The 18,994-nt window shown below is 46.8% G+C and overlaps 1 protein-coding gene across 1 annotated transcript in view; it reads right to left on the bottom strand.

Moving 5' to 3' along the window:
* Positions 1–15,413: 15,413 nt before the first annotated feature.
* Positions 15,414–18,994, bottom strand: part of EPC1 (enhancer of polycomb homolog 1) — a 331,961-nt gene continuing 328,380 nt past the window's right edge. Inside the window, exon 13 of the mRNA XM_070944631.1 lies at positions 15,414–15,902. Within this exon, the coding sequence (XP_070800732.1) occupies positions 15,885–15,902 (18 nt within the window). The 3' untranslated portion in view covers positions 15,414–15,884. The remainder of the gene's footprint in view (positions 15,903–18,994) is intronic.

Genomic DNA, 18,994 nt, shown 5'->3' with positions numbered 1-18,994 from the left:
CTGTCTCACTTTTCTATTTAAAGCCTCTAATGTCAATATAAATAATAATGGAGATAGAGGGCATCCTTGCCTTGTTCCTTTTCTAATATCTACTTTTCCTGTCATTTCACCATTGACCATCACCTTTGTTGATTGATCTTTATATATAGTTTTGATCATACTTATAAATCTATCCCCAAAGTCCATCATTTTTAACTGTGTTATCAGAAATTGCCAATTCACGTCGTCAAACGCCTTCTGTGCATCTAAAAACAGCAACGCTATTTGCTTCTCTGAGTGTGTTTCATAATACTCTAATGTATTTAATATAATTTGCATATTGTCTCTAATTTGTCTTTTTGGTAAAAAACCATTTTGGTCCAAATGTATAAACTCATTTAAAAGTTTCTTTAATCTTTCAGCCATAATTGATGCAAAAATTTTATAATCCGCATTTAATAGGGATATCGGTCTATAATTCTTTACTTGTTGCAGATCTACCTCTTCTTTTGGTATCAAGGTTATGTATGCCTCCATCCATGAGTCCAGAATCTTATCTTTAAGTAATAGTTCATTGAATACTTGTAGCATCACATCGCTTAATACATTTTAATTTATTTTTATTTTTTATTTTTATTTAGACTTCTATACCGCTTCATAGTGCTTTACAGCCCTCTCTAAGCGGTTTACAAAGTTAGCACATAGCATATTGCATAATAGCATATTGCATTAGCATTAGCATATTGCCCCCAACAATCTGGGTCCTCATTTTACCCACCTCAGAAGGATGGAAGGCTGAGTCAACCTTGAGCTGATGAGATTTGATCTGCTGATCTGCTGAACTAGCAGTCAGCTGAAGTAGCTGCAGTACTGCACTCTAACCACTGTGCCACCTCGGCTCTCTTACATCTTGTAATGTTTTGTATACTTCTGCTGGTAATCCATCTGGACCCGGTGTCTTCCCATTCTTTTGTCTTTTGATTCCCTCCATTAATTCCATCATTAATATTCTTTCTTCTAACATTTTTTAAAACTTTTCCGGAATTCTGGGTATTTCCACTTTTTCTAAATATTGTTCTATCTTTTCCTCTGCCGCTGTCTCTTGTTGATACAGTCCATTATAATATTTCTCAATTATTCTCTTCTTTTCCTCACTTTTATAACATATCTTTCCATCTTGGTCTATTAATTGACTTATTAACTTCTTCTCTTTCTTTCTTTTTTTTCATTTTATATGCTAACCATCGTCCTGATTTATTTGCATTTTCAAAGAAATTTTGCTTAAAAATTTGATGGACTTGAAAAAGCATAAGATGAACCTAATGGAAAATGAAGAACTGGCAAATAAAATAAAAGCTACAAATGAGCTCCATTTTCTAAATAACTTTTTGTGTACTATTATTAGAGGGTCTCATCCTTCCTGCAGGTTTGGAAATGATTACACACAGACACATACACACACATACCATTAAACAACATTTCCAGACCTGTGGAGGTTTTGTCCCTTCAAATTTTCATTTATTTTTCTTTTTAAAATGCATTTTTAAAAGCAACTTTTACTGCCACAACATGGGTTTTTTTTAAATTTTATTTATACATTTTTTAAAATTTTATTTATACTTTTTTTTTCACAACATGTTTTTAATGTGTTCCAGTGGGCTAACATGCAGCCCAATGGAGAACACGGCCCTATTCTTTTTACTAGGTTATTTGTTCCGTACAGGCTACTAATATTGTTGCCTATTATTTTCTCGGACCTTCCCATCGGCTCAGAGTTGGTTAGAACCCTCCCCTGAATCTAAAAATTCTTATTCCAACAGTCACACTCCTTTCAAAATGTAGGCAAACCTCTAGTAAGTATTTCCCACATTTCAGTCACTCACACAGACAAGGCAACACTCCCCTCCCCTTCCCAAAAAAATTTCTACTCACGTAGGAGAACTCAGTTCCACAATCCCCGGTGCAAGCCTCTATAAGGCATTCAGGCTTGGCTGGAATTGGAATGACCAGGTCAAAGTCACTGAGTCAAATTTGCCGGGAGCGCTCTTGACTTTGCTACTGGTCCCAGCTGGTTTCTTCCATCTGCCATAGTGAAGGCCACTGAACTTCAAAGGAGTTCAGCTTGTGAGGGGCCGAATGCGGCCACCTTGAAGGAAAACAGTGCCTTCGAGCCCCACGTTGGGTGCCAGAAAAATGTAAGGTCCCAAAATATACTTGAGTCACCAGAATGCCAAAGAGACCCAAGAAGAGGCTTGGAAAAAATAACAGCTTTTATTTGTACAAAGAAGAGCTGGGTAGACCATTCGACAACATACAGACAAAGAGCATGCAGTGAAAGGCCACACCTTGGGGAAGGTATGGCGTCCTTTTATACCTTCAGAGACATCAGCTTAGTACCCAATTCTGCCAGGCCATGACATACCCTGCACCAGGCACTGAGTTATACACAAAAACAAGATAACAGGATCACTGGTAGAAGCAAATGGCAGAGGCAATTCTAATTCTTACAGGAGCAAAGCAATTCTTACAGAAGCAAAATAGCAAGTTATTATTATGTCCCAGTAATTCTACCTATTCTACTATTATTATGTCCCTTCAATATTGTGGAAGCATTTGACAGTGATAGAGGAACCCATTTTACAATACCACTTTTTGCACGCAGCAAAAAGGAGACTGAGGGGATTTTTGATTAATAGTTTTAGTTTTAGTTTAGTTTTATTGAATTTGTATACCGCCCTACTCCCGAAGGACTCAGGGTGGTGAACAGCCATAAAACAATATAAATACAAAATTTAAAATAGAATAAAACGAATTAAATAATTTGGCTGAATTTAAAACCCCAATACTTTAAAACCAAATTTAAAATTTCCATTTAAAAAGGGGAAAGACTTAGGTCAGGCCAGCCTGATGAAACAAGAAAGTCTTAAGCGCGCGACGGAAGGTACGCAGATCCGGGATCCTCCGTATCTCCAGGGGGAGCTCGTTCCAGATAGTAGGTGCCCCCACAGAGAAGGCTCTCCCCCTGGAGGCCGCCAGTCGACATTGTTTGGCCGACGGCACCCAGAGGAGTCCCTCTCTATGGGAGCGTACTGGTCGGTGGGAGGCTATTGGTGGTAGCAGGCGGTCCCATAAATAGCCAGGTCCTAAACCATGGAGCGCTCTAAAGGTGATAACCAAAACCTTGAAGCGCACCCAGAAGACCACCGGGAGCCAGTGCAGCTCGCGCAGGAGAGGTGTTACATGGGAGCGCCACGTCGCTCCCATCACCACCTGCGTGGCCGCACTCTGCGCCAGTTGGAGTCTCCAAGTGCTCCTCAAGGGGAGCCCCATGTAGAGAGCGTTACAATAGTCCAGACGGGAAGTGACGAGGGCGTGAGTGACCGTGCGTAAGGAGTCCCGATCTAGAAAGGGACGCAACTGGCAGATCAGGCGAACCTGATGAAAAATCCTCCCAGCCACGGCCGTCAAGTGCTCTTCTAAAGACAGCCGTGAATCCAGGAGGACACCCAAGTTGCAAGCCCTTTCTGTGGGGACCAATGATTCGCCCCCAATAGTCAGCGATGGCACCAGCTGACTATATCGGGACGTTGGAAACCACAGCCACTCGGTCTTGGATGGGTTGAGCCTGAGCCTGTTTCTCCCCATCCAGATCCGTACTTATACAAAGTTTTTACGGGGTCTTAGGAAGGGGTGGGAAGGACCTGGGGGGGTCTGTAGAACCACAGAGCGGCAGAGTGGGTCTGAGGGTCATGGCGGGAGGAGAGAGGGAGTGGGGTTAGATAGGGAGCCGGGGAACGAGACAAAGGGCCATTCCATCAAAACAGTGGGTGGGAGGGGCAGATATGGCGGGCGCAGGGGGGCGTATCAGGTACGGGGAGTATGCACTCGCTGGTTGCGAGCGGTGGCGTGCTCCGGCCCCCAAGGTGCTTCTTGTATTCCAGGTTGTGCAGAGTCTCAGGGCCCGGCCCTTCGGTTGTTGTTGTGCAATGCCAGGTCTGCGACTAATAAAGCCCCCCTCATTCATGATTTAGTTCAAGAGGGGGGTGCGGACCTGGCTGGGATCACAGAGACCTGGCTGGGCCACGAGGGGGGGAGGTTCCCCTTGTGGAGATGTGCCCACCAGGCTTCCATGCATTTCATCAGCCGAGGGCCCAGGGGAGGGGCGGAGGGGTAGCGGTGATTATTAAAGAAAGTCTTAGTCCAAGGGAGGCCACTGTTCCTCAGATAGCTGGCTGTGAGTCCCTCTTTGTGAAGTGGGGTCATGGGGTGCAGATGGGTTTGCTGACCACGTACCTGGCTCCCTGCTGCGTGGCAGCTGCCCTGCCTGAGCTGCCCGACGTAATAGCCGGGGTGGCGGTGGATTTATTTATTATTTATTTATTAATTAAATTTCTATACCGCCCTTCTCCAAATAGGACTCAGGGCGGTGCACAGCCTAAGTAAAAACAGAGCATACAAAATTTAAAAAAACAGTATTAAAATAATTAAATATTTTGGCCGTAATTAAAACAACCCAATTTAAAATCAATTTAAAATTTAGCTCAAGCCAGCCCAGCTAGTTGAAATAAATAAGTTTTCAGGGCCCGACGAAAAATCCGGAGGTCTGTTATTATACGTAACTCTGGGGGAAGGTTGTTCCAGAGGGTGGGCGCCGTCACAGAGAAGGCTCTCCCCCTGGGGGTCGCCAGCCGACATTGTCTGGCGGACGGCACCCTGAGGAGGCCCACTCTGTGCGAGCGTACTGGCCAGTGGGAGGCTATTGGTGGCAGAAGGCGGTCTCGTAAGTACCCCGGCCCTAAGCCATGGAGCGCTTTAAAGGTGGTCACCAACACCTTGAAGCGCACCCGGAAGACCACCGGGAGCCAGTGCAGCTCGCGCAGGAGAGGTGTCACATGGGAGCGCCTCGTCGCCCCCATCATGCCCCGCGCGGCCGCATTCTGGACCAGCTGGAGCCTCCGGGTGCACCCCAGGGGGAGCCCCATGTAGAGAGCATTGCAGTAGTCCAGGCGGGAAATGACTAGTGCCTGAGTGACTGTGCGTAGAGAGTCCCGATCTAGAAAGGGGCGCAACTGGCGTATCAGGCGAACCTGATAAAAAGCCCCCCTGGCCACGGCCGTCAAATGATCTTCTAGAGACAGCCGTGCGTCCAGGAGGACGCCCAAGTTGCGAGCCCTCTCCGTGGGGGCGAGTGATTCGCCCCCAATAGCCAGCGATGGCGTCAGCTGGCTATATCGGGACGCTGGAAGCCACAGCCACTCGGTCTTGGAGGGGTTGAGTCGGAGCCTGTTTCTCCCCATCCAGGCCCGCACGGCCTCCAGGCACTGGGACATCACTTCAAGGGCATCGTTGGGGTGGCCTGGGGTGGAGATGTACAGCTGGGTGTCATCAGCGTACTGATGGAAGTCCACCCCAAAGCCACGGATGATCTCACCCAGCGGCTTTACATAAATGTTGAACAGAAGGGGCGAGAGGACCGACCCTTGTGGCACCCCACAAGCAAGGTGCCTCGGGGTCGACCGCTGCCCCCCCCGTCAACACAGATTGCGACCGGTCAGAGAGGTAGGAGGAGAACCTCCGCAGAACGGTGCCCCCCACCCCCAACCCCGCCAACCAGCGCAACATGATACCATGGTCGATGGTATCAAAAGCCGCTGAGAGGTCTAACAGGACCAGGATAGAGGAGCAACCCCTATCCCGAGCCCTCCAGAGATCATCCACCAACGCGACCAATGCCGTTTCCGTGCTGTGCCCAGGCCGGAAGCCGGACTGGAGCGGGTCTAGATAGACAGTTTCATCCAGGTACCGGGGAAGCTGTTGCGCTACCACACTCTCAACAACCTTCGCAACGAAGCGAAGGTTGGAGACTGGACGATAGTTAGCCAAAACAGCCGGATCCAGAGAGGGCTTCTTGAGGAGGGGCCCCACAACCGCTTCTTTCAAAGCGGCCGGCAGGACCCCCTCACTCAAAGAAGCGTTAACAATCTTCTGGAGCCAGCCTCGTGTCACCTCCCGGGAAGCCAGTACCAACCAGGAGGGACACGGGTCCAATAAACATGTGGTCGCGTTCAGCTGTCCCAGGACCCTGTCCATGTCCTCGGGAGCCACAGGATCGAACTCCCCCCAGATAACACTCTCAAGACCTGCCTCAGTCATCCCGTCCGGACATACCCAGTCAGAGGCCAGCCCTTCCCGAATCTGAGCAATTTTGTCATACAGATACTGCACAAAGTCCTCAGCTCGGCCCTGCAAGGGGTCATCCCGCGCTTCCAGATGGAGGAGGGAGCGGGTCACCCTAAACAGGGTGGCCGGGCGATTATCTGATGACGCGATAAGAGCGGCAAAATAGCTAGATTTCGCCGCTTTTATCGCCACTAGGTAGGTCTTAATATGAGACCTCACCAGTGTTCGGTCGGATTCGGAGCGGCTGGTCCTCCAACTACTCTCCAGGCGTCTTTTCCGGCGCTTCATCTCCCTAAGCTCCTCGGAGAACCAAGGAGCTAGGTGAGTTTGGTGCCGGGTCAGAGGCCGCAAAGGCACGACACGGTCCAAGGCCCCGGCAGCCGCACTATCCCAGGCGGCCACCAGGTCCTCAGCCGAGTCATGAGCCAGAGTCTCAGGAAATGGCCCAAGCTCCATCTGGAACCTATCAGGGTCCATCAGGCGCCTGGGGCGGAACCACCTGGTCGGTCCCGCCTCCCTGTGGCGGGGTGCAGCGGTTAGAAAGTCCAGTCGAAGGAGCGAGTGGTCAGACCATGACAAGGGTTCGATGACTATATCCCCTGTATCAAGGCCACTCGACCACTGACCAGAGACAAAAACTAAGTCCAGAGTGTGTCCACCCGTGTGAGTGGGGTCATGAATTAACTGAGTAAGGTCCATGGCCGTCATGGAAGCCATGAACTCCCGAGCCACCTCAGACGTTTCGCCGACAGATGGCAGGTTGAAATCCCCCATGACTAGAAGTCTGGGGGTACCAACCGCCACCTCAGCTATGACGTTGAGCAGCTCGAGCAGGGCCATTGCCACGCGGCAGGGAGCCAGGTACGTGATCAACAAGCCCATCTGTACTCCACGACCCCACCTCACAAAAAGGGACTCACATCCGGCTATCTGTGGAACAGTGGTCTCCCTCGGATCAAGACTTTCCTTTATAATAACCGCCACCCCCCCCACCCCTGCCCTGAGCTCTCAGCTGATGGAATGCTCGGAAACCTGGTGGGCACATATCCACGAGGGGAAACCCCCCCTCATGGCCCAACCAGGTCTCCGTAATACCTGCCAGGTCCGCTCCCCCCTCCTGAATAAGATCGCAAATGAGGGGGGCTTTATTTACCACGGACCTGGCATTGCACGACAGCAGCCGAAGGCTCGGGCCCTGAGAGTCTGAACAGCCTGGGATACGAGAAGGGCTATGGGGACCGGGGCGCGCCACCACTCGAAGATAGCGAGTGCGCGCCCCCACCACATGATGCGGCCCCCTGCTCCCGCCATATCTGCCCCTCCCACTCAACACATTGATAGAAAAGCCCTCGACAGAATGGACTCTAATGTCCCCCTTACCCCCGGAATCCACACCCTCCGTGGCCCTACTCACAGCTGGGCCGGACCCCTCCCCCCGTGGGTTAACCCCCAAACCCACACAACCCTCCCACCCCTTAAAATCCCTTAAAAATCTATCAAAAAGTTTCCCTAAAAAACCCCTCAATCCCCTTTTTGCAGCATGCCCCCAGGCTTATGGTCATGGGGGATTTCAACCTGCCATCCGTCGGTGAAACGTCGGAAGCGGCTCGGGAGTTCATGGCTTCCATGACGGCCATGGACCTGACCCAGTTAGTTCATGACCCTACCCACATAGGGGGACACACGCTAGACTTGATTTTTGTCTCTGGTCAGTGGCTGAATGATCTCACAATTGGGGATCTAGTCATCAAGCCCTTGTCATGGACAGATCATTCGCTCCTTCAGCTGGACTTTCGTACCGCTCCCCCTCGCCGCAGGGAGACGGAACCGACCAGGTGGTTCTGTCCCAGGCGCCTGATGGACCCCGAGAGGTTCCTGATGGAGCTTGGGCCATTCCCAGAGTCTGTGACTCACGGCTCGGCTGAGGAGCTGGCGGCCGCCTGGGATAGGGCGGCCGCCGGAGCCTTGGACTGTGTCGCGCCTTTGCGGCCTCTGACCCGGTGCCATTCTCAATTGGCTCCTTGGTTCTCCAAGGAGCTGAGAGAGATGAAGGGCTGGAAAAGACGCCTAGAGAGCAACTGGAGGACCAGCCGTGCCGAATCAGACCGGACACTGGTGAGGTCTTATATCAAGACCTACCTAGTGGCAATAAGAGTGGCGAAATCTAACTATTTTTCCACTCTTATTGCATCTGCAGAGAACCGCCCAGCCACCCTGTTCAGGGTGACCCGCTCTCTACTTCAGGTGGGAGCAAGGGAGGACCCCTTGCAGGGTAGAGCTGAGGATTTTGGGCAATATCTGCATGATAAAATTGCTCAGATTTGGCACGGCCTGGACTCTGATTGGATAGTTTCGGATGGGATGACGGAGGCGAGTCTTGAGACTGTTATCTGGGAGGAGTTTGACCCTGTGACTGCTGAGGACATGGACAGGATTTTGGGGAGGCTTAACGCTACCACATGTTTACTGGACCCGTGTCCCTCCTGGTTGGTACTGGCTTCCCAGGAGGTTACACGAGGCTGGTTTCAGGAGATTACCAACGCTTCGCTGGGTGAGGGTTTCTTCCCAGCCGCCCTGAAAGAGGCGGTGGTGAGGCCCCTCCTCAAGAAGCCTTCCCTGGACCTGGCTGTTTTAGCTAATTATCGTCCCGTCTCCAACCTTTGCTTTGCGGAGAAGGTTGACGAGAGTGTGGTGGCGAGACAACTTCCTCGATTCCTGGATGAAGCTGTCTATCTAGATCCATGCCAGTCGGGTTTCAGGCCTGGGTACAGCACGGAAACGGCATTGATCGCATTGGTTGATGATCTCTGGAGGGCTCGGGACAGGGGTTGCTCCTCTGTCCTGGTCCTCCTAGACCTCTCAGTGGTTTTTGATACCATCGATCATGGTATCATGCTGTGTCGGCTAGAGGGGTTGGGAGTGGGGGGCACCATTTTACGGTGGTTCTCCTCCTTCCTCTCTGACCATACACAGTCTGTGTTGACGGGAGGGCAGAGGTCGACCTCGAGGTCCCTCACTTGTGGGGTGCCGCAGGGATCAGTTCTCTCGCCCCTCCTGTTTAACATTTATGTGAAGCCGCTGGGTGAGATCATCCGTGGCTTTGGGGTGAAGTGTCAATTGTATGCCGATGACACGCAGTTGTACATTTCAACCCCAGGCCACCCCAATGATGCCCTTGACGTGATGTCCCGTTGCCTGGAGGCCGTGAGGATCTGGATGGGGAGGAACAGGCTCAGACTCAGCCCCACCAAGACTGAGTGGCTGTGGTTTCTGGCGTCCCGATATAGCCAGCTTACACCATCACTGACTATTGGGGATGAGATCTTACCCCCCTCAGAGAGGGCTCGCAACTTGGGTGTCCTCCTGGACTCACGGCTGTCTTTGGATGATCATATGACGGCCGTGGCCAGGGGGGCTTTTTATCAGGTTCGCCTGATTTCCCAGTTGCGCCCCTTTCTGGATCGGGACGCCTTGTGCACAGTCACTCACGCCCTCATCACTTATTTATTTATTTATTTATTTTATTAAATTTCTATACCGCCCTTCTCCCAAAGGACTCAGGGCGGTGAACAGCCAGAAGATAAAACACAGAGATACAAAATTTAAAATAAGATTAAAATGAATTAAATAATTTGGCTGAATTTTAAAATACCCCATAATTAAACAGATTAAAATTTGTATTTAAAATTTAAATTTAAAAGAGGAGAAGATTTAGGCCAGGCCAGCTTGATGAAATAAAAACGTTTTAAGCGCGCGACGGAAGGTGCGCAGATCCGGGATCCTCCGTATCTCCGGGGGGAGCTCGTTCCAGATCGTAGGTGCCCCCACAGAGAAGGCTCTCCCCCTAGGGGCCGCCAGTCGACATTGTTTGGCCGACGGCACCCGGAGGAGCCCCTCTCTATGGGAGCGTACTGGCCGGTGGGAGGCTATTGGTGGTAGCAGGCGGTCCCGTAGATAACCAGGTCCTAAGCCACTTCCCGTCTGGACTATTGTAACGCTCTCTACATGGGGCTCCCCTTGAGGAGCACCCGGAGGCTCCAACTGGTCCAGAATGCGGCTGCACAAGTAATAATGGGGGCAACCCGTCGCTCCCATGTAACACCTCTTGCGCGAGCTGCACTGGCTCCCGGTGGTCTTCCGGGTGCGCTTCAAGGTGTTGGTTACCACCTTTAAAGCGCTCCATGGCTTAGGACCTGGCTATCTACAAGACTGCATTCTGCCACTGATTGCCTCCCACCGACCGGTACGCTCACACAGAGAGGGCCTCCTCAGGGTGCCGTCAGCCAAACAATGTAGACTGGTGACCCCCAGGGGGAGAGCCTTCTCTGTGGGGGCCCCTGCCCTCTGGAATGAATTGCCCCCAGACATACGAAGGATCCCCGACCTCCGTGCCTTCCGTCGTGCAGTGAAGACCCTGTTATTTCAGCAAGCCGCTTTGATGGGATAAATGGTTTTAATTTGGTTTTAATGGGGTTTTAAAATTGGTTTTAAATGAGAGTTTTAAATTCGGCCTATGATTTAATTATTTTAATCTGCTTTTAAATTCTATTTTGTACACTGTTTTATTATGGCTGTTCACCGCCCTGAGTCCTTCGGGAGAAGGGCGGTATATAAATAAAATAAAATAAATGAATAAATAAATACAAATAATGATGGACTCTTCGGGATTAGGCAGGAACACTACACACCCTGTCACCCTTTATGTTCTGGAAAGCAAAACTAGGGAGCCATACTTTGAAAAATCAGTTAATATTAGAAACCAAGTTATGTTGGACTGTATACTGGGGCTGTCCTCTTCTTTGTCTCTTCTCAGAAATAAAGGACTTCTTTCTCAACAGCCACCATTAGAATTTGCAGTACACAATATCCAGCCTGGAGACTGGGTCCTCATTAAATCCTGGAAAGAATCCAAACTACAACCTGGGTGGGAAGGTCCTTTCCCTCCGCCTTGAAAGAGGCGGTGGTGAGGCCCCTCCTCAAGAAGCCTTCCCTGGACCCGGCTGTATTAGCGAACTATCGTCCAGTCTCCAACCTTTGCTTTGTGGCGAAGGTTGTTGAGAGTGTGGTGGCGCGACAACTTCCCCGGTACCTGGATGAAGCTGTCTATCTAGATCCGTACCAGTCGGGTTTCAGGCCTGGGTACAGCACGGAAACGGCATTGGTCGCATTGGTTGATGATCTCTGGAGGGCTCGGGACAGGGGTTGTTCCTCTGTCCTGGTCCTATTAGATCTCTCAGTGGCTTTTGATACCGTCGACCATGGTATCATGCTGTGCCGGTTGGAGGGGTTAGGAGTGGGGGGCACCGTGTTGCAGTGGTTCTCCTCCTTCCTCTCTGACCGCACGCAGTCTGTGTTGGCAGGGGGGCAGAGGTTGACCTTGAGCCGCCTTGTTTGTGGGGTGCCACAAGGGTCGGTCCTCTCGCCCCTCCTGTTCAACATTTATGTGAAGCCGCTGGGTGAGATCATCCATGGTTTTGGGGTGAAGTTCCATCAGTACGCTGATGATACTCAGCTGTACATCTCTACCCCGGACCACCCCAATGACGCCCTTGACATGATGTCCCGGTGCCTGGAGGCCATGCGGATCTGGATGGGGAGAAACAGGCTCAGACTCAACCCCTCCAAGACTGAGTGGCTGTGGTTTCCGGCGTCCCGTTATAGCCAGCTGGTTCCATCACTGACTATTGGGGGTGAGATTTTGGCCCCCTCAGAGAGGGCTCGCAACTTGGGTGTCCTCCTGGATGCACGGCTGTCTCTAGAAGATCATGTGACAGCTGTGGCCAGGGGGGCTTTTTATCAGGTTCGCCTGATTCACCAATTGCGTCCCTTTCTGGATCGGTACTCCTTGTGCACGGTCACTCATGCCCTCATCACTTCCCGTCTGGACTACTGTAATGCTCTCTACATGGGGCTCCCCTTGAAGAGCACCCGGAGGCTCCAACTGGTCCAGAATGCGGCCACGCGGGTGATTATGGGAGCGACACGGCACTCCCATGTAACACCTCTCCTGCGCGAGCTGCACTGGCTTCCGGTGGTCTTCTGTGTGCGATTCAAGGTGTTGGTTACCATCTTTAGAGCGCTCCATGGCTTAGGACCTGGGTACTTACGAGATCGCCTTCTGCTACCGATAGCCTCCCACCGGCCAGTATGCTCCCACAGAGAGGGACTCCTCAGGGTGCCGTCGGTCAAACAATGTCAACTGGCGACCCCCGGGGGAGAGCCTTCTCTGTGGGGGCACCCGCCCTCTGGAATGAATTGCCCCCGGAGATACGGATGATCCCTGACATACGCACCTTTCGTCGTGCCCTCAAGATGTTATTGTTCCAACAAGCTGGGCTGGCCTAAACATTAATTTTAATGGGTTGTTTTAGTTTTTTAATGATATCGGAGCCAAATTATTTAATATGTTTTTTAAATTGCTTTTAATTTTATATGTGTTTGTTTTATTTCTTGGCTGTGCACCGCCCTGAGTCCTTCGGGAGAAGGGCGGTATAAAAATTAGATTAAATAAATAAATAAATAAAAATAAGTGCTGCTGACCATTGAAACTGCTGTAAGAACTGCTGAAAAAGACTGGGTGCACTACACCAGATTGAAGCTCCACAAGCAGAACAATGGAGAGTGGAACCTTCAACTGAACCTTGTTAAGGATATTCTTGGCTCACAACCAATGTGGGTTATTGAGCAGATTACCCTTTGAGTTTACGCACGAAAGCGACTGAGAATGATTGTGGATAATAACAGTTAATATACAAACAAAGTGGGTTTTGATAATATTTTACTTTTAGGGAAAAGCAAAATCATAGTCCAAAAACATTCCAAGTCATACACATATAAAGTGAGATAAAGATCAGTCTAGGGATATTTTCATATATAAAGTCTTCTTACCAGTTGTAGACAATTACAATAAAACAGATCTTCTTTAGTTTCAATCAGGAACAAAGTTCAATATAAAAACAGTCAATAAATATTAGAAAAGCAATAAATAGCCATGATCAAGCCATGATCATGCAGAGAGATCAAATATAGAGTTACAGCATATCAGCAGGTAAAATGGTGTAGTGTCCACACAAACCATAATTCAGCTCTCCTTAAGTACATTGGCTACAGAGCTCAGCCAATCAGGATGCAGGATGATGCAACACAGTTTTTAAAGCTACATAATACATTTAGCTACAAACACACAATGTTGGTTTATATATTTCCTGACCAACCAGTTGGGTAATAACAATTTCCTAACAAACCTCTTAAACTGAGAATAACAGAGAGAGGAGGCGTGGCCAACGTCCTGGCGGTAAGACGGACTCCTTGGTTGCTCCCAAGGGGTCGTCAATAGCCCTGCTGTCCGAAGTTCATCGGTGACCGAAGTTGTCCTGTAGGTATGACAAACAAGAGGAACACATACCGGTCAACACAGGGAGATCACAATCTCCCTGGAAAGACCAGAAGAAGCTCCTCAAATCGGACAGGGTGGAAAGCGACCTAGAAGTCACTAAAAAGCTAGGATGGCTGCAACAAAAGAGGAAGCAAAGAGACAGCCTGTGACATCGAGGTGAGGATTTTTAAAAATCTTTTTTTACTATTTTTTGAGAGTTTTTTTTCTTGATCCTTCTTTTTCTTGAAAGATTGATAGGGTGGAAAAGATTGGCTGAGCGAGGAGTGGGAGCGGGTGTGCATCCACATCTGGATATTTTGGCTGCGAGGAAGGTGGAAGAAAGCATTTTAGACATTTTACCAGACTTTGAGTGAAGGGGGAAAAAAGACTTGGAGATTTGAAATTGGCTTAAAAAAGGAATTGGATACTAAGACTTTGACTGAACTGAATGAACGATACTTTGTTTATGAATGGGATATAAGAGAAAATGATTGGTGAAAGTTTGTAGCAACTGTAAAGTGACGAAAGTACGGACTCAATATTAAAAGGTAACCTGCAGTGCCATCTAGTGGCAGAAGGAAAAAAGACATATATTTCTTTTTTTTTTTATTGAAAAGTTTTATAAGAAATACAATTTTCTCCCCCCCACCCTTTCCCCCTCCCCACATAATAGAAAATGTACATTTTCTTATACATGATAAATTCTACATATACATGTTTCCCTTAAAGAAAGCATTAAAATAAGACATTTTAATTACATTCGGAGTTGCTCTTCTTCTCTTTCTTCCCTCATTCCACAACAAACCTTCTTCTTCTCCTCCTTTCTTTCCCTTCCCTCCCTCCTCTTCTCTCCTACTTTCTCCTTCCTCCTCTCCTACCTCATCCTACTTCCTTTTCCTTTCCCCCACTTCTCTCTTCTTCCCCCCTTCTCACCTTCACTCCTACTCCTGTCCCCTTCCCTTCCTCCTCTCCTTTCTTCCATTCCTCTCCCTCCATCTCCTCTTCCTACCCTCTCCTCCTCTCTCCTTTCTAACTTCTTTGCTGTGAAATATTCTCCTCCTTTAGTATCTGAGCAACTCCTGTATTCTAATCGTAGATACTTTCTTCTGTTAAAACATTTCTCTATTCACCAGTTTTTCCCCACCCCAACCCTTATCCCACCCTCCCCACCCACCCCTGACTTCCCAGAGCAAAAACAGGGTATAGCATCTAACAAACATATGCTAAAATAAACTAACTAATTATAAAGTTCAAAACTCCCACATGTTCTTTAACTCCCCTTGCTCCAATTCATCAACCTCCCTTTTATAAATTCTCAAGACCAATTAAATTAAATTCATTCTTCCTAGTTATAAAAAAACTTTTTCTTGATGTATAATCCAATACTTTAGCAGTATTACAAGCAGTAAAAATCATGAATAAATTTCATTTCCTTACCCTCGAACATCATTCTTTTTGAACATTACTCCCTAATAAAATTCTGAATTTAATATTAATCCTCTTTCCTTCAAAAAATTGGGCATCTTGAAATCTTACACATTTTATCTCATATATCTTTTAAAATAATATAATCTTATGTTAAACATTTTAAAAATCTCTTAATACCATTAAAACACTTATTTATCAAATATAAATTTCAAAATCTGCAGGAGGATATCTTTCAAATTTTCAATTAACCATTTTAATACCTCTAACTTTTTAGAAAGCAGCCCTTTTACTATCCAAAACTAATTATGATTTTGTAATAGAATTCTAAATTTAACATTAATCCTCTTTGCTTCAAAAAGTTGGGCATCTTGAAAACTTACACAATTTATCTTATATATCTTTTAAAATAATATAATCTTATGTTAAACATTTTAAAAATCTCTTAATACCATTAAAACACATATTTGCCAAATGCAAATTTCAAAATCTACAGGATGATATCTTTTTTAATCTTCTGTTCTTCTCTTCTTTCTGTCAGGTTTCGGTGCTATCTTGAATAAACTTCATTCTCAAGCGCAAACTCTCTAATGAATCATTTTTATTTTAAGAATAGCAGAATCCGACATTTCTGATTCAAATTGCAGCCAAACTGGCCCCTCCTTCCAACCCCCTCCTCTTCCGCTCTCCAACCCCAATGTCCCATTGGCCATCATGCAGATCCATCTCTACATCCCGGCACGTTCTTTTCACAGGAATGTAGCCCCCATCCTCGTCTCCTAGGAAACACTATCTGTAACATACAAAAACTAGGTAAAAGTTCATCTCAGCAATAAATCAAGCTTCTGCTCTCTCTGCTTCATCTTGTTATGTCAGCGTTGGAAGACAGCCTAATTTGGAACGCTGACATCCGGCCCCTCTCCCTTCACTTCTGCGACATCACCTATTCCATAGGAAAAAAACACAACAAGATAAGTCTCATCAGCCCCTTCCTGGCTGTGCACCCCCCCCTCCCGGCTTTCCCGGGTGGTCTGCATGGAATTTTGCTATAAGGCGATCAGCTTGAATGTTTGCGCTCTTCACCCAGGAAGCCTCTGACAATGGGTAACCCTTCCATTTAATTAAGTACTGAAGGCGCCCCCTGTGCCATCTTGAATCAAGAATCCGCTGCACTTCGTAGTGCGTTTGGCCCCCAACAACCAGGGGCCCAGGGGGTTCACGTGTCGTTGGCCTTAAAGTAGACCCCACTACAGGTTTTAGAAGGCTACTGTAAAAAACGGGGTGAATTTTCCCCAAAAGCCGTGGCAACTGCAATTGCACTGTAACGGGGTTGATTATTTTTATTATAGGAAATGGTCCTATAAATTTTGGGCCCAATTTCCTGCTCGGGAGTCTAAGTCTCAAGTACTTGGTGGAGAGGTAAACTTTCTGTCCCAGCTGAAATGGTCTTTGGGGAGTTCGGTGCTTGTCTGCTTGTTCCTTATAAGATTGAGCCACCTTTGCCAGCGCCCTCTTAACATTTTCCCAAGTTTGTCTCAACATTGCCATCCAGTCGGTCAAACTGACTGAGGAAGGGGGCTCCCTCGGGTATTCTGGCATGGGAACAAAATCCATGCCACTCACTATTTTGAACGGGGTTAGCCCCGTGCTGCTGTGGACAGCATTATTATATGCAACCTCCGCAAAAGATAGGTCTGCCCAATTGGACTGCTGGTAGTCGACGTAGCATCTTAAATACTGTTCTATCATAGCGTTCAGTCTTTCTGCCCCCCCCCCATTGGTGCTCGGGTGAAATGCTGAGCTGAGCCCTTGGGATGAACCTATGGATCGTAGAAACTCCCTCCAGAACTTTGCTGTGAACTGGACCCCTCTGTCGGAAATGATTCTCCTGGGGACTCCATGTAGGCGGTAAATGTGTTTCAGGAACAGTTTGGATAACTGACGGGCTGAAGGCAGTCCACTACAAGGAATGAAGTGTGCCTGTTTGGAGAATAAGTCTATTACAGTCCAGATCACTGTATTTCCACTGCTCCTCGGTAGGTCTACTATAAAGTCCATTGCAATCTCCTCCCATGGTCTTGTTGGGTCAGCTACTGGTTGCAACAATCCAGGCGGGCACCCTGGCCTTGTCTTCATCGTGGCACAAATGGTGCAGCTTTTTACATAACTGTCTACGTCCTTTCTCATGTGTGGCCACCAGAACTGCCTTCGTACTAGGTGCAGAGTCTTTAGGAACCCGAAGTGTCCTGCTGGTTTAACGTCGTGGTTCCTCTTGAGAATCAGGATGCGTAAACTCTGTGGGACATAGAGCTTTGTCCCCCTCCATGCTAGTTCATCTCTTTTTGTCAAGAGATTTTTTTTTTTATTTATTTTTTTTATTGAAAAAGTTTTCAAATACAAATTTTTCCCCCTTTTTTTTTCCCCTCTCCCTCCCCCTCCCTAACCCCCCCCTCCCCACCCCACCCATCCCCCCCTGTGACTTCTTCATAACAAAAAAAAAACCTAATTCATAACAGATTACTTACTCCCTCCTCTAGATATTGACCTTTACTTACTAAAAATATTATTAATATTATAACATCCCCCTTTATCCATACATTTCAGAAAAGAGAAAAGAAAGGGAAAAAAAGGAAAGAAAAAAAAAAAAGACATTATACTATGACATTATAAAATAACTTCTCCACTTTAAAACTATACAATAAGTCCTACTTTAACATTTAATCTTCTATGTATATTACTATAACATTTCAAAGCAGCCTTCCCCATAAAATCTAGTTTAACATTTATTCCACTCTATCCATTTCCTCCACTCCCCTAAATATATCACTTAAAAATCCCTTTTCTTAGACTAATCAATCTACTAACTAGCTTATTCACCCACTATCATGCAAAATTATCATACACAACATTTCTTAATATCTTTAATTCACTGCCCACACTACTTAAAAATATATGTCTATATTTTCCATTATATCTAAATAAAAAAAAAGAAAAGACAATGACTTTAAATTTATAATCCATATAGTATCTTCTGTAAGGTCTTTCCACTGGATTGGTAGAACCAACATCCATAATCGGGTAACATAGCTTGCTGGTGCAACAGTTTATTCAGGATCTTCAATCATATCTGCCCCCATCAGTAGTAAATATCTTCTTATATGTATAAAAGTAAAAACAACCACCCGAGTGACATTATAATTATATTCCGTATAGTAATAATTGTGGGTTTCATCAGGATTATTAATTCCCATCATCGTAGTGGGTAACAACCCGATCTTCTGCATGCCCCAGCATAATTCTCTTGCCTTGTAATTCAAGATAATATAATATGTTTATCAACACAAAAAAAAATTCCAAAATGGATAATTCAAATCCATCAGTTTAAGGCTCATTTCACGTCCCCAAATTACGGCCATGCAGAGATCTGCCACAATCTTCAGGATGATATTAACCAATACGTCGCCTCTTCTGTGTTTACACATAATCATTCATATTTTAAAGTCACTGGCTTCACTGTTGCCTGATTTAGAAATTTCTATTATTATGCCACCTATTTCTTTTTTTCTTTTCTTTTTGTGGGTTTGGTTTCCATCCTGGTTTCTTTTCTACAAATTGTGTATCATCTGGTCGGATTTTGTTCTGCTTTGTAGATTGGTCTTGTTGGTTTTGTTTTTGTATCTCATATTTCTTTTTTATCCCTTGTATTTCCCCTAATTGGTTTCCGTGCTTATCCTTGCCTTGATAAGTCATCACATTAAGGTTAGATGCCACTTCTCTCAGATTTGTAGATAGTCCAGCTGGGGTATCCAATGAATCCAAAGGCAATTCATCTGGTACAGTCTCTATATTTCGATATTTTACCTTTATTTCCGGCTCCTTCTGCTTATCCTGTATTGTACCTGAAGATGTTAAGTTCATTTTCAACCTATTTTGATAAAATTCTTCTGCTCTTTCAACAGTATTTAGCTGATATCTTTCTCCTTGATATCTAAATATAATACCAACTGGGGCGTCCCACCTGAATGAGATATTTCT

The sequence above is a fragment of the Pituophis catenifer genome, unplaced genomic scaffold (genome assembly GCF_029215685.1).
Source record: "Pituophis catenifer annectens isolate HBS135680 unplaced genomic scaffold, rPitCat1.0.hap2 SCAF_5, whole genome shotgun sequence".
Lineage (NCBI taxonomy): Eukaryota > Metazoa > Chordata > Lepidosauria > Squamata > Colubridae > Pituophis > Pituophis catenifer.
The sequence above is the reverse complement of the archived record's forward strand: the minus strand, read 5'-3'. Positions and strand labels throughout refer to the sequence as shown.